Raw genomic sequence first — 15,975 nt, 5'->3', positions numbered from 1 at the left:
TCAGAGTAAGTAATAACTATTAGGTGACTAGGATGAATATGTTATTGTTCTTGTTAGGTGCCCTCGGTTCAGATTCATAGCAACCCTGCGTACAACAGAAGGAAACAATTGTCCAGTCCTGTACCGTCCTCACAAATCGTTGCTATGTTCGAGCCCATCATTGCAGCCACTGTGTCAAACCATCTTGTGAAGTGTCTTCCTCTTTTTCGATGACCCTTCACTAAGCATGATGTCCTTCCTTCTCCAGGGACTGGTCTTTCCTGATAACATGTCCAAAGAACGTGAGACGAAGTCTCACCATCCTCGCTTCTAAGCACTTTCTGGCTATTACTTCTTACAAGACAGATTTATTCGTTCTTCTGGCAGTCCATGGGATTTTCAGTATTCCTTGCTAACGCCATAATTCAAAGGCATATGGAAGACTACGATTTTTAACATGCTCAGGGCGGTGTTAACTGCTGGAAAATTACTGTGCCGGATGTACCTGGCCCCTTCGCGGCGACCACAAGTGCCATAATACTGCAGGAATACCAGCTTGTTCACCCACAGAGAAAGGCCTGCAAGACTTGCAGACCGAGCCTGGAGTCATGGGACCCCCACCTGCGCCTCTACCGGCCAAAGCCACCCCGGCCCCGTCCGAGTCCTCGCGCCTCCCTGCTGGGACTCCAGACCGGGCGGGCACCTAGGGAAGACGCATGCGCACTCTCCTCGCCTCGTCCTCTCCCTTCCTTAGTCAGTCTTTCGCATCTCAAGTGCTGGATGTTTTTGTCCTCTCCTGCGTGCGGTAGCAGTTTCCTTGCGGAAGTAGTAGCCGTGAGGGAAGAAGATGGCGGCCACTGTGGCCGGTCGGGTAAACAAGCGTGGTGGTGGAGGGCCGGGAGGCGGCGGCGGCGGCGGTGGAGGACCCAGAGGGACCGAGGAGGAACCGCCGCCACCCCTACAAGCAGTTCTGGTGGCCGATAGCTTCAACCGCCGCTTCTTTCCCATTTCCAAGGACCAGCCTCGGGTGAGTGCGGCGCACGGGAGCCAGAGGGCCTGAAGGTGGCGGGGCTGGAGCAAGTTATCCTTCCGTTGCCTCGTGAGGCGTGCTCTGGAGGGACCTTCTGTCCACTCCTTCCCAGAGACCTGGTTTATCTGGTTAGGACGAAGGCGGAGGAACCGCCTGAATCCCCCATAACCGCCTGACCAAGTGAGTGGCTGGCAGATTTGGGCAGCGTTGTCCACCTCAGGTTTGGAAGGATTAAAGCAGGTTGATGGTAGAAGTAGAGCCCTGGTGGCGCAGTGGTTAAGAACTCGGCCGCTAACCAAAAGGTCGGCAGTTCGATTCTACCAGCTGCCCCTTGGAAACCCTATGGGGTGGTTCTACGCTGTCTCACCGGGTCGCTGTGAGTCGGAATTGACTGGACAGCGACGTGTTTGGTTTTTTTGAGTATAGAAGCAGTGTTTGAGATGCCTTCACACGGGGATTCGATGGCCCAAGAGGAGGCCGCGCCGCCGCCTTCGATTTTGCAGAGGAAAGAAAGATGTTTAGGTGAAAGGGAAGTCGTTTTGCCTCCAGAAGGGGTCCTATGCCTACAAAAGGGCAGGCTAGTCTGAGCCCATAGTAACAGCTGTTTTAGATCTCATGCAGTCTGCTTTTTTTTTGCTTTGCAGGTTCTAATGACAAGGCAGTGCCATCTGTTGAAAGGACAGAAAGGGTTTAGTGGCGGTTCCCAGCAGCTCCTGTATTGTCTAGACAATGAGGAATTGGACTGAGCTAGTCCTGGGGATTGCTGGGTCACTCAGCAGTCGCCAATTCAGTGAAAGGGAGGGAATTCCATTGGGTTTAGAGAAAATCCTCTCTAAACCTCACCCTCCCCGCCAACAAGATGCCTAATGGCTGTCCGTTTTTTGATAAGTGATTGGAGGTAACTAACCCCTGACTCTTAGAAGGAGTATCAAGGCAAGAGATTTTATGGAGAAGAAGGCCTTAGCATTGCCTGAGTTTCTGGAGATAAGATTGATTTGCAATGTTATACTTTGCCAGCAGTTGCCTGCTATTCTATAGCAGCTGTGTGTCCAGCGCGAGGCAAGACGATTCCATGCTTACTATGTCCAGTTCTCACCACCCTAGACTAATGCTTAGAACGTGCCATGAATGTCAGAGATGCCTGAATACCTATGAACTGGAAAAGTAAAGCAAAACTATAGTGTTTGGAAGCATTGATAGAGGAGTGAAGATTGTTGTGGTGAGGGCAAGGATGGTACCTGAAGGGCCTCACAGACTCAAAGACTTCATATTGTTTTCATCTTGTACCCTTCAGGTCCTCTTACCCCTGGCCAACGTGGCACTAATTGACTATACTCTGGAATTCCTGACTGCCACAGGGGTGCAGGAAACCTTTGTCTTTTGTTGCTGGAAGGCTGCTCAGATCAAGGAACATTTGCTGTAAGATCTTGTAACTTTTCTTTCTGTGTTCCACCGTTTTTTTCCATTTTTCTTAGGATGGATGTAACTAAGTAAGGGGAAATTGTGAGGGGAAATGTATCTATTTAGATCCCATTGGAAGGTCTGAGGGGTTTTTGTTTTCAGAAGTCCTGTGTCAGTCCATCTTGGGGTTCCTGTGGGGAATATTAAAGAACAACACCTGGTTTTTGCTGAATCTCACTTGTAAAGTTTGGTCCCAGTGAGTTTTGCTTTTTATTTAATGGCTCCAATGTGGAAGTTACAAGCGTAACTTCTTTGTTTTTCCGCTGAGCTTCTAAACAACGCTAGCTAAGTTCTGCTCCTTGAAGACAAGAATGAGCTCTTCTTCATCTTTGTATTCCTGGTGCCTAGCTTAGTGCCAAACACTTAACAGGTGTTTGGTGAAATCTTCTTTAAAAGGAGGGAGTCTCTGGATTCATGGAAGTTTAGGAAGTGAATGCTAGGATATTAGCATAGTTTCTGTCAGACAGGTCATAAAATTGGTGTGGACTTCGGAGGGGGAAATGGGGCATGAAAATTGTGTTCCCAGGATGGTTTGTATGCCCCAGGTCTCAGCAGGATGTTGAGTTCAAGTCCATGTTTAGGGACAGGGGTCAGGGTATGGAGAGGAAATGACCATGTCTCTGTAAGCCACAGATCATGACTGGTGACACAGGGAGGAGGAAGCATTAATTATAGTTTATAAATCTCTTTGAGGTTGAGGACGCTGGCAGGAGCCCAGAAAAGCCAGAGAGAGGGAGTGTGAATGCCCCAATGGGGGATAAAAGTAGAGAAGGTCCACATGATCTCTGTGCTTGGCTTACTCATTCCCCTTACCCCCTGCCCTTAGGAAATCCAAGTGGTGCCGCCCCACATCCCTCAATGTGGTCCGGATAATTACGTCAGACCTGTATCGATCACTTGGAGATGTGCTCCGGGATGTGGATGCCAAGGCCTTGGTGCGCTCAGACTTCCTTCTGGTATCTGGGGATGTCGTCTCAAACATCAGTATCACTAAAGCCCTGGAGGAACACAGGTCAGGGTGGGAAGAGGGTAGAGCTGGGGCTAGGGACCGACAGAGCCCTTCAACTGCTTTTTCACAGCTCTTCTTCCTAACCTTCATAGGTTGAGGCGGAAGCTAGAAAAAAATGTGTCTGTGATGACAATGATCTTCAAGGAGTCATCCCCCAGCCATCCGACTCGTCGCCATGAGGACAACGTGGTAGTGGCTGTGGATAGTGCCACAAACAGGGTTCTGCATTTCCAGAAGACCCGAGGCCTCCGGCGTTTTTCCTTTCCCCTGGTGTGTGGCGTCGGGTTCGTGAAGTGGGAAGATGGCAGGCTTCAGCAGGAGAGACTGGCTGAAGTCCTTGTAACGTTTCCCTGCAGGGCTTGTTCCAGGGCAGTGGCGACGGGGTGGAGATTCGCTATGACTTACTGGATTGTCACATCAGCATCTGCTCTCCGCAGGTGAGCACTTCAGGTCCAGGACCCACGTCCAGAGTAGAGTTCTGAGAGGGCATTTCCACCCCGTTAGAAGACCAGGATGTATTTCTTCTTCCTCTTTTTCTTATCTGTTCTAAAACAAAAAGGTCGTCTGTTGTCACCTTGTCCCCCAGCATCCCACTGGGAGCCTCTTTGGGATTCTGTGTCCAGCTGTCTTAGGGTCTGATAGATCTCGGGGGGCTTCTCTTTGCTTCTGGAGAATACACTCAACCTTGGCCCTGCCCCACTTACCTCCACAGGTGGCTCAACTCTTTACAGATAATTTTGACTACCAAACTCGAGATGACTTTGTGCGAGGCCTGTTAGTGAATGAGGAGGTAAGAAAAGTCTCCAAATGCCTCTTCGGGAGACTAGGAGAGGAGTATGATTTTTTTCTCATGCTGGTACCTCTCATCCCTTCTTGTGTTTTATCGAGCCTTAGGAGGGAGGAAAGAGCTGGCGGGGGAGCAGTACCCAAAGAAAAGCATCTGGCCCTGTGGCAGTAACGCCGGAGGCAGAGGGAACCTAAGAGGGTTAGAACGATATTGTATCTGGCAAGTTTCTCCTGTCTTGCTTGCTTGAGCGGCCTCCTTTTCCTCTCACCCAGATCCTGGGGAACCAGATCCATATGCACGTCACAACTAGGGAATATGGTGCCCGCGTCTCCAACCTGCACATGTATACGGCTGTCTGCGCTGATGTCATCCGCCGGTGGGTCTACCCCCTCACCCCAGAGGTGAACTTCACCGACAGCACCATCCAGAGCTGCACTCACTCCCGGCACAACATCTACCGAGGCTCCGAGGTCAGCCTGGGCCACGGCAGCATCCTGGAGGAGAACGTGCTCCTGGGCTCTGGCACAGTCATTGGCAGCAACTGCTCCATCACCAATAGCGTCATTGGCCCCGGCTGCCACATTGGTGAGCGCAGATGGGGAAGTCAGGCTGGCCATCCCAGGAGCAAGAACCTGGGGGCCCTGTGTCTCCAGAAACAAGAATGTACGAGGAATGGTCCCCGGGAATGGAAACTAGAGTGGCTGTTCTAAAAAGGAGGGGACCGATTTGTGGCCTGTGGCCCTGTTACCGGGTGTCTCCTCACATTCCAGGGTACCCTGTATTCACATCCAGGGCCGTGTAGATGATTAACGCGGTGATGACGTGCGTTTAGTGTATTATGGCGTACACAGGGCTTCTCCGTACGCTATTTCACTTCATCCTTACAGAAACCTTGGGAGGTAGGTGTTAGGCATCCCCAGTTTACAGATGAGCAAACAGGCTCCAAGCGGTTGTCTTACCCAAGGTCACAGCTAATGAGAGGCAGTGCCGGGATTTTAATCTGAGTGTTCTGACTGAATCCAGTGTTCTTTGCACTCTGCCGTAACTGCCTGGATAGTCACTCACTCTGTTGGTAGGAATGTGATGCCTCTGATGGTACTGCCCCTTTAAAAGAGCACCAGTAAGATTCTGAGTCTCAAATGTACCAGAAGTAGAATCATTTGGTTCTAAACTTGCAGGCATAGATATGATTCTAATATGGTTCTTAAGTTTAGGGGTTCCCAGAAGTCTTAGAGGTTCTCAGCTTCTTGAGCCCTGTAGGAAGTTTGTAATTGTTGTAAGCTTGGTGGAGGATGGTCAGGCTGAGCAGTGATCTATTCTCAGGCCTGGGCTTAGAGGGAGAGAGGGTGTGTTTGGTGGATTAGGGACGGAGCGTTAGAGCTAGGTGGGAGCTGGCATCAGTCCAGTCCTCCATGAGGGGCTCTGGTCCGGAGTGGGGGCCCTGAGTGACCAGGAGTCCTTGCCATCCTGAACCAGGTGATAACGTGGTGCTGAACCAGGCCCACCTGTGGCGGGGTGTCCGGGTGGCTGCTGGAGCACAAGTCTGTCAGTCAGTGCTCTGTGACAATGCCGAGGTCAAGGAGCGAGCCACGCTGAAGCCACGCTGTGTCCTCACTTCCCAGGTGAGCCCTCACTTCCCAGGTGAGCCCCGTCCCGCACTGCACACAGGCCCTGACTTGAGCGGTGGTCACGCTAAGCCAGAAGGGGCCTTGTTTCCACCCATAGTCCAGCCTGAATTGTGTCCGGACCCAGTGGCTTCATCTACCTTCTGCTTGGCTTGTAAAAAGAAAAGTTGCTCTCACTGTCAGTATGTACTTTCCCAGCAAGCTAATGGGTCTTGTCTCCCGTTCCTCTTGTCTTTCCTAGGTGGTAGTGGGCCCAGACATCACGCTGCCTGAGGGCTCGGTGATCTCTCTGCACCCTCCGGACGCAGAGGAAGATGAGGACGACAGCCAGTTCAGTGACGACTCAGGGGCCGGCCGAGAAGAAGAGAAAGCGAAGCTGAAAGGTGTGGGGCGTCTGTGTGTCTTCTGCCCCCTAGAAAAACCAGTGTTTCCTCCTGGAGAGGTTGGTGCTTCTGCTGGGCCTTCCCTGAAGACTGGTGCTGTTTTCAGGCTACAATCCAGCAGAAGTCGGAGTTGCAGGGCAGGGCTACCTCTGGAAAGCTGCAGATGTGAATGCGGAGGAAGAGGAGGAGCTACGGCAAAGTCTGTGGGGTGAGTCACCCCCTTCCGCTGAATCCGAATGTTTGGAAGGATGATAGGTACCTCAGAGCCCGATGACTTGTTTGTTCATCTGTTCGTGGAACAGGGCAGACACGGTGCTCTCCGTCAGCGGCCCCTCCTTTTCTTTCTTCTCACCCTTTACGGGTTCTCAGGACTTGAAGTCAGCTTGGGAGAAGAGAGCGAAACTGAAAGTGAGCAAAGTATGGATTCTGAGGAGCTGGACAGCCGGGCAGGCTCCCCACCGATGGATGATATCAAAGGTGAGTGACCGGGGAGCAGCGTCCTAGGACAGAGGAGGAGAACCTCCAGTGTGTTCTTTGCCAGGATCAACTAGCCAGAGACACGCGCCTCCCAGGGAGAGACTGGTGTGGAGTCAGAGCATTCCGGGGTGATGCTGGCCCGTGAACTTAGTCTCGCTTTTGTTCTAGTGTTCCAGAATGAAGTCTTGGGAACATTACAGCGGGGCAAAGAGGAGAACATTTCCTGTGACAATCTAGTCCTGGAAATCAACTCTCTCAAGTAAGAGCGGCTGTTCCTCATTCTCTTCTCAGGGCAGCCCCAGGCAGGGGGAGGTTCTCTCCTAAGTGCTTCTTCCCCAGATAGGAACCTCTTCCCTCCATATCCCACATGGACAAGGCCAGGAGCGTTTGGAGCAAGAAGGCCATTAGGTTCTAGTCTCAGCAGAGACTTCCCCCTTCCAAAACCATCTTGTTCCCTCTGACTTTCTCTCCTCCAGTGTCCTGCCAAAGTCCTAGTCCTAGAGCACGCTGCAAGGGCCCGCGAGGACCCTGGTGTCACCCCAGTCTCCCCACAGGTACGCCTACAACGTAAGCCTAAAGGAGGTGATGCAGGTGCTGAGCCACGTGGTCCTGGAGTTCCCCCTGCAGCAGATGGACTCCCCACTTGACCCAAACCGCTACTGTGCCCTGCTGCTTCCCGTGAGCAAAGATTGGGGCTGGGTACAAGGGGTTGGGTGGGGGTAGAGACACCTCCTTGCTGTGCTTGACTTTCAAGGAAATCAGGAGTGGAAGGTCATGATGTGGGTGTGTGTTTCTCTGGTGTCCTCCTTACCTCCGGAAGCTGGTGGGGTCCTGGAGCTGCCTGGGCTGGTCCAGAGGAGTTAGGTTGGGTTCAATACTGAATGGCCTTTGAAATGCCAGGGTTCAAATCATACTAGGCCCCCAAAAGTATGCCCAGAATAGACCCGTACTTTCAGAATCTCTGATTGAAAATAATTTGGCCCAGAATGAGATCAACCTTCAGGCTGGGATGGGTATTTTGAGGCAGCAAGCAGCATCTGACCCCCTCTCTCTTCCCCAGGAAGTCTCTTTTCTCCCCAGGCCGGGTTGCCAGCACCTCCTGAGTCCCTCTGGCATGATTCCACGGGGACTGCATCACCACCCGCTCACACTCCCATGTCACATCATCCGTATGAACTTCCTGTGCCGGCCAGCATAGGCGCGCTGAGGAATACACGGCTACTTCTTTCTCTCTCCTGTCTCCCGTAGCTGCTCAAGGCCTGGAGCCCTGTGTTCAGGAACTACATAAAGCGTGCGGCCGACCATTTGGAAGCCCTGGCGGCCATCGAGGACTTCTTCCTGGGGCACGAAAGTCTTGGTCCTTCCACGGCCAAGGTGAGTGCCACCTCAGGCCCCCCAAGGAGACACAAAAGAGGCCCCCACGAACCCAGGGTGTAGCTTGGTTAACAGCACCGTACACCCCTGGTGTCAGGACTGCTGCTGGGAAGAGCAGGCTAGCGAGGCAGCCGTCTGGGGCCAGCCTGGGGGCACAGAGCAATGCCCAGCAGTGGGTCCAGCAGTTATACCCACCCCCAGTGCCCACTCCTGTCTGCTTTGGAGGAGCTGCTGAGTGTGGAGGGAGGCCAGGGGCCTGGGGAGAGGTGCTGAGGTCTTCCTCCTCCTCCCCTGTTCTCCATGATATCTAGCTGGGCTCCACAAGGCCCCTGAGGCCCCCTTTGTGACCTTCCGCAGGTGCTGATGGCTTTCTACCAGCTGGAGATCCTGGCTGAGGAAACAATCCTGAGCTGGTTCAGCCAAAGGGACATGACTGATAAGGGCCGGCAGTTGCGCAAGAATCAACAGGTGAGTTGGGCTGCCTCCCTCTCCTCCTCTCGGGCTCCCTGGCCCTTTACCATCCATTGCAGGGTGGTTGGTCCCAGGACTCTGGTGCCAGAGCTGTGTACCTGCTCAGGTGAACAGGAGGGTCATGTGCACTCCACTGTTTCCCTTCAGCTGCAGAGTTTCATCCAGTGGCTCAAAGAGGCAGAAGAGGAATCTTCTGAAGATGACTGAAGTCACAGTGGCACCCCTGGGCCAGTGCGGGGAGGGACTCGGTGCAGAAGGAGGTGACCGCCATCCAGGCTGAGACTGAAAGGAGCAGAGGCTGGAGCCACAGGAGTCTCCCCACTGCCAGCAGCCGCGTGCCTCCCATCCTGGCTGGGGAATCGGGATGAGGGAAGGTGGCTGGAAGAAACCCTCCACCGGGGGAGGAGCTGGACAAGCGCTGCAGTGGGAGGAAGGCCAGAGGACAGCCTCGAGCCCTCCTTGCCACTTGTGTTTGTTAATAATTAAAGGAGCGACAGAGGTGTACTCCGTTTCTTTCCAGGTCTGACTGACCAGCCGCTGAATTATTTGACCAGAGTTCGGAGCCCCTGACAGGGCAGCCTCTTCTAACACCTGGGGAGAGAGAGCAGGGGTGTGGTGGCCACTAGGTGGCACTGTGGTGCTCGCTGATTGACCATTCCTGTGCGTTATGGGTGGTGGAGGACCTAGGTTCTCTCCAGCGTCTGTGAACAAATTTGTGGTCCTGGAGTGGTATAACCGAGTCTGTTTCCAGAAAGAGCCCTAATGCGAGCACTTTTCAGCCAGGTTTAGTGCTTGGTACTGAGTCACGATGCCAAACATGTTCCTTCTCCAGCCAACCTAGGACTAGACCTGTCCGGGAAGCCAGGTCACTCTCCATCTTAAAGATAAGGAAAGTTGCTTGACATTGCACTGCTCTTGGGGGGTAAAGCTAAGGACTCGAGCCTTCTAATCCAGAATTCTTTCTGCATCAGCATTTTCAGTACCTGTTGAAGGGGAATTGCCCCCAGAGGCAAATACGACCCCAAGCCAGCGGTGGCTGTCCTGAGAATACAGAAGGCCCTGTGCAGTGAGCTTTCCCGTCATACTGAGAGTGCTTGTTTACCGTGTGACATGGACTTTGCTAAACAGTTTTCATGTGGTGTTTTATTTAACCCTCACATCAGCCCTATGAAGTACGACTTGGCCCCATTTTCAGACGAGGAGCCTGCAGCTCAGAGAGGTGAAGTCACTCATCTGAGGTCTTGTAACTGCTAATTAGTAGAGCCAGGATTCATTGCCAGACCAGAGCTGGAGTTTTACTCACTTTGCTCTATCATCTTCCTTAGCCTCAACCATGAGACTCACCCTTCTCCCTCATCCTTTTGAGCTCCTTGTGGCCTTTATGTAACCCTTACTCTGCTGACACCTCAGCTGGGGCAAACGTCCAGGTTTGGTAGCAAGTGGCCCTCCCCCAAGTGTCACATTAAATGGTTGCCTTTCTTCATTTCAGTTGGGTGGAAAAGATGAAGCTGAGAAAGAGAATACCAAACTCTGCTTGGTGTGAAGGTATTATTGGAAGTGTTTCTAAAGGAAAAAGACAGGCTGGCCAGGATTTGGCTTCATTTGCTTTTCCTGTTCAGTAAAGCTCAGTTTCTGCTTTGTCTCATACGGGCTCTAGTGCCTAGAGAGCACGTAAAGAGCGTTAACGGCGTGGACCTGATGGGGCAGTTACACACAGTAACCATAAGGCAGCTCTGACCTTTGCCGGATGAGTGGCAGAGACGAGAAGTGACCTACAGGACTTTAGGACGGAGAGATTCCTTCCAGTTAGGACGATGCGATGCTTTCCAGGACTATGATGCTTGGATGGCCTAAAACATGGAAAAGGATAGCGGGGAGCAGAGCAAAGGATTTCAGGTGAAATATGGAATTAAGCACATGGGCTTTTTTGCTCCTCTCAAAACTCTGTTAAAATGACAGAATTTTAAAAAGGCATGTGAGTTGATGATGAGGAAAACAGGAGGTGATAATGAATGAGAGATGCCAACACATTGGAGAATAAGAAATGTGAGAGCGAAGACTGACTAGCAGAGAGAATCAGGTTGGCTCTACCTGCAGAGGTGGTTATTAACAAGAGGCAAGCCAGCATGCCCTTATGAACCCAGAGAAGATCAGCACCTCAGAAGGGGTAAGAAGCGGGGCTGCCGTCTGGAGGGAGGGGGTAGATAAAGGTCTTATGAGAAAAAGTCAACTCCCCAGGTCCCCCCTCTTCCGATCCAGCTGAGTGATTACCCTACTTCTCCCCTACATGAAGAGGAGATAGATTCTCTGAGAATGGTGAGGAGGAAATTATCGACGAAATGCTTAAAGAAGGTTCCCTAAACCCAAAGGTTTTCTTGAGTGTTCAGCTTGGAGGGGTCCATGAGTGCCAGCACAATGAGTGAAATTTCAGAACTTCAGGGAGAACTTAAACTATCAGACTCTCGACTTGGCAGCAGGCACTGCGGTGGATGGGGGTGGGGTGCTAGTTTGAACATGAGGGATTGAGTAAAAGTATGAGTGGTGGAACTCAGCATCAGCACACTGATTTATACCCCCCAGCAAAAAAAAAAAAAAAAAAAGCCGTAGAAGGCCTACAAATACTGACATTTTAGGTTTCCTCAACAGAAAAGTTGGCTTTCCCCCATTTGATCACCCTACAGTTAATAAGCACTGTGCACAGGCAGAGTGTCCCATCAGCTTGTAGTGTCTCTTCAATGTGACTAGACAGGCAAGGACCATCCAACGTTTGAAGGAAAGAAGCTTCCAACATGAAGGCAAGAGACCAAAACGAGCAAACAAAAAGAAGGTCAAGGAAACAGTGACAGAGCAGGGAATTATTTGGAAACCAGGGGAGGCTACACGTATTCTCAAAAGCTCAGAGAGGGAGGATATCGTAGGTGTGAAAAAAGCGTTACAAAAGGGAAGAACTGGAGGATAAGAAAGAGTTCTCAGAAATAAAAAGTAAATGAATTATTTGTTGAAAACTGGAGGACCAGAGAACCAAGCAGGAGGGAGATGTCCGCCGCATATCCGTCCTACGTACCTCTCGAACTCTGCGGTGCGAATACGTCACCTAACCAGCATATACGTTGTATAGGTAAAGGATTGGAAGAGCTGGAAATAATGTTGCAAAAAGCTGAAATCTTAAGAAGAAAATTAAAGGATCAATCTAGAAAGTCCAGCATCTGACTACCAGGAGTTACAGAAAGAGAAGAGGAAAAATGATGGTGAGGATGTTACGAAATAATTCAAGACATGATTGTTGAACACCTAGACAGAAAGAGCCCGCTTAATGCTCAGCACAGTGAAAGATCCTCACCAATGCACACCATGAAATTTCAGAACCCCAGAAATTACGAGAACTTCTAAAGGCTTCCAGAAAGAAGAAAACAAGTCATGTAAAGAGGCGTGAGAAAAATAAAGGGATCGAACTGCTCAGTAGCAACACTGGAAATGAGAAGACAACGACATGATGCCTTCCAGATTCTGAAAGAAACATTTTCAGATACGCAAGTTATCAGAAAAGCTGTACTTCCCATGCTTTTCAAAGGAGGCTACCACAGGATGTGCTTTCCTAAAAAGGCGTATCAAGGAAATCGATCCAACACGAAGGAGAGGGAAAGGGAATTCTGCGGACAATACAGAGAAGTCCCGGCATGCTATTCAGCAGGAGACGGCCAACGGTGCAGACCACAGCAAGTGACTGGAAGGCTCCAGGAAAGATGGAACTGGTGGATTATCTCATAGATGCGAATGAGTGAACAAAATGTATACCGAGAAGCTATTAAATTTTGTAGGAAGAATCAACAATAGGTTGTTAGTTACCATCAGATTCTGATTCCTGGTGACCCCACGTGTTACAGGGTAGGATTGTTCCATAGGGTTTTCTTGGCTGTTAGCAGAAGTAGATCACCAGGCCTATCTTCCAAGGCACGGCTGGATGGGTTCAAAACACCAAACTTTAGTTTAGCGGTCGCGTGCAAACTCTTTGCGCCACCTAGGGGTCATTACAGCATTTTTTTTTTCTTTTAAAACCCATTACCATCAAGTCAATTCCGACTCATAGCGACCCTATAGGACAGAGTAGAACTGCCACATAGGGTTTCCAAGAGGCAGCTGGTGGATTCGAGTTGCCGACTTTTTGGTTAGCAGCCAAGCTCCTAAGGCAAAGTAAATGAAAAAGCAAGGCAGTAGTTTATGCCAGGAAAACCAAAAAGTTGTAAAGGGAAGGAAACAGTCAATGAATACACGTGGCTTTGCAATGAACATTTATTCATACATAGCCAAAGTAATGTCACTGTTGTGTGCTGTCAAGTGGATTCCAACTCATAGCGACCCTGTAGGACACAGTACAACTTCCTCATAGATTTCCAAGGCTGTAAATCTTTACAGAAGCAGACTGCCACATCTTTCTCCTGTGGAGAGGCTTGTGGGTTCGAACTGCCAATCTTTTGGGTAGCAGCCGAATGCTTAACCACTGAGCCACCAGGGCTCCTTATAATGTCACTACTAAGTACTAGCACTTTGGACATGTTATTAGGAAGGACCATTCCCTGGAGAAGGACGTCATGCTTAGTAAAGTAGAGGATCAGCGAAAAAGAGGAAGACCCTCAAGGAGATGGATTGACATAGTGGCTGCAACAGTGGGCTCAAGCGTAACAAGGATTGTGAGGACAGCGCAGGCCCGGGGGTATTTCATTCTGTTGTGCGAAGGTGCTGTGAATTGGAACTGACTTGACAGCACCTAACAACAACAAGTACTAGTACCAAAAGAGTGTGATTTCACTTTATTACGAGGATGGGGGAGGTGGAAGGGAGATACATCATCATCAATCAAATTGGAAATCATTCAGCAATGTATAGAATACATAAATGAAGAAATAGTATGAGCTTTAAAAAAAGTGACTATCCTGGGGATCACTTTAATAGTGACTTTTCTGGGGGTTGGATCCCTGGTGGTGCAGTGGTGAAGAGCTCGGCTGCTAACTAAAAGGTGGGCAGTTCAAATCCACCAGCCGCTCCTTGGAAACCCTATTGGGCAGTTCTCCCCTGTGCTACAGAGTCACTGTGACTCAACGGCAATAGGTTTGGCTTTTTTGGTTTACTGTGGGGGTGGGAAGAGGAATGAGACAGGAGTCTTTTAGTTGTTGTTAAAGCTTAATACTATTTGACTATACACACATATTACTTTGATAAATGTTGAAAATTAAAGGAAGTAAAGGGAAAGGTAGGAAGTGGGAATATACCAGCTGTACACAGGGGCTAGCAAGTAGGTTGATTTGCTTGGAGTTAAAAATTTGGTGAGGGTATAAAAAAAAGAAAAAACCATTGCCTTCGAGCTGATTCCAACTCATAGCGACCCTATAGGACCAAGTAGAACTGCCCCATAGGGTTTCCAAGGAATGGTTGGTGGATTCAAACTGCCAACCTTTTGGTTAGCAGCTGAGCTCTTAACCACTGAGCCACCAGGGCCAGGATATAGTGAGACAAAAGGCTGTGAAGGTAGAAGTGAGATTATGGAGGGCTTTGAATATCATGCTTAGTATATTTGGGAGGCATTGGGGAATGTGGGAAGGTTTCTTAGAAGAAAGAGTCCCTGGGTGGCACGAACAGTTTGCACTTGTCTACTAACCAAAAGCTTGGCAGTTCAAACCCACCCAGCAGCACTGCAGAACAAAGGCCTGGTGATCTGCTTCTGTAACGATTACAGCAAAAAAAAAAAAAAAACCTATGGAGCAGTTCTACTCTGTAACACAAGTCGCCATGAGTTGGATTGACTAGATGGCAATGGGTTGGGTTTGGTTTTTGGCTTTCTTGGGTGTCTAGAAGAGATACTCTTCAAATGTTAATTTGGCAATAGTGTACAAAGTGGAGTAGGAGGAGCCCACACTTGCTACCGTGGCCTAAAAGGCCCTAGGTGATCTGGCCCCTGCCTACCTTTTCAGCCTCATCTACCACTGTCCCTCTAGTCACAATAGCCTTCTTCCCGTTCTTCAAATTTGGAAGAAGTATAGCCAGAATGTTCCTTAGAAGCAAGGATGACAACACTGTGTCGCTTACTTTGGACATGTTATCAGGAGGGACCAGTCCTTCGAGAAGGACATCATGCTTGGTAAAGTAGAGCGTGAAAGAGAGGAAGACACTCAATAAGATGGATTGACACAGTGGCTGTAACAATGGGCTCAAGCATAGCAATGATTGTGAGGATGGTGCAGGACTGGGCAGTGTTTCATTCTGTCATACATAGGGTCGCTATGAGTCGGAACCAAATCGACGGCACCTAACAATAACAGCATTCCTGCCTTAAGTCTTTATACTCGCTGTGCTCTCTGCCTGGAATACCTGAGATCTTCTCGTATCTTGTCCCTCCTCATCAGTTTGGTCTTAGTTCAAATGGAAAAGGTCTTCCCTGACAAAACCCATCTTCCCTCTGTTCCTATCACATTGCTCCACTTTATCTTCTTAGTAGCATTTATCACTCCCTGAAGTTTATTTATTTACAAGCCTGTGTGCCCCCTAAATGAGTCAAATTCTTGAGGGCAGCCTTACCTGTCTTGTTACTCCTATATCCCATGCATAGCACCATGCCCAGCATATAGTAGGCACTCAGTTAATATTTATTAAATGAAATAAAAGCTAAGGAGTCAGGAGATCTGTTAGGGCACCATTATACCTAGTTCTAGTGCAAAAAGTAAGCACTCAACTACTAGCCTAATGGTGGGCGGTAGGAACTCACCCCGAGGCACCTGGGAAGACAAGTCTGGTGATCAGCTTCCAAAAGGTCACACAGCCTTGAAAACCCTATGGAGCACAGGTCTACTCTGACACACATGGGGTTACCATGAGTCAGAATTGACTCAACAGCAGGTAACAACATACCTATTTCTGGTCTGAGATTCGCTGTCCCAGACATGCACGCATACACCCATTCGCCAGTCGATTCATTTACTGAACCATTTAAACCATTGCTAAGCACCAGACTCTGGCTGGGCTCTGGGGTTGTAAGGAGGATTCAGAACTGGATCCTGCCCTGCCCTCAAGGAGTTCCGTTTGGTGGGCTCCATGACAGCAGCTGTACTTCTCAGCAGACCCTGAAGTGCCATACTGAGGTCCCGCTCCTCCAGCGATCCCTACTCAGAACCACTCTCCCTCGCCCCCCATCTCTGGGGACCGAAGGGACCCCAGCCTTCCACTCCTCCCCGGCGGCAGAGGAGCTCCTGGGTCCAGAGCCAGGGCCTTGGAGGGTCCAGGAACGCGGCCGTCCTGGTCAGGGCTCCCCTCCAGGTCTGGGGCCCCGCGCCACCCAGCCACGCTCCCCGCGGCCGGGAGGCCGAGCGCGGGGCCGGAGCCCGCGGGCC

General features: G+C 50.3%; 1 protein-coding gene across 1 annotated transcript; it reads left to right on the top strand.

Annotated features, from left to right (window-relative positions):
* The first annotated feature begins 722 nt into the window (after positions 1-722).
* Positions 723-9,184, top strand: EIF2B5 (eukaryotic translation initiation factor 2B subunit epsilon). Its single transcript, XM_004382290.3, has 16 exons — positions 723-1,006; positions 2,304-2,428; positions 3,297-3,482; positions 3,572-3,749; positions 3,836-3,916; positions 4,192-4,269; positions 4,539-4,851; positions 5,743-5,888; positions 6,133-6,274; positions 6,381-6,482; positions 6,644-6,751; positions 6,920-7,010; positions 7,306-7,429; positions 8,000-8,125; positions 8,483-8,593; positions 8,744-9,184. The coding sequence occupies exons 1-16, from the start codon at positions 827-829 to the stop codon at positions 8,801-8,803; spliced, it is 2,151 nt and encodes a 716-aa protein (XP_004382347.1). The 5' UTR covers positions 723-826; the 3' UTR covers positions 8,804-9,184.
* The last annotated feature ends 6,791 nt before the right edge of the window (positions 9,185-15,975 follow it).

This window comes from Trichechus manatus, unplaced genomic scaffold (genome assembly GCF_000243295.1).
Source record: "Trichechus manatus latirostris isolate Lorelei unplaced genomic scaffold, TriManLat1.0 scaffold00092, whole genome shotgun sequence".
NCBI lineage: Eukaryota > Metazoa > Chordata > Mammalia > Sirenia > Trichechidae > Trichechus > Trichechus manatus.
Note: the sequence above shows the minus strand (reverse complement) of the source record. Positions and strands in the feature narration are given on the sequence as shown.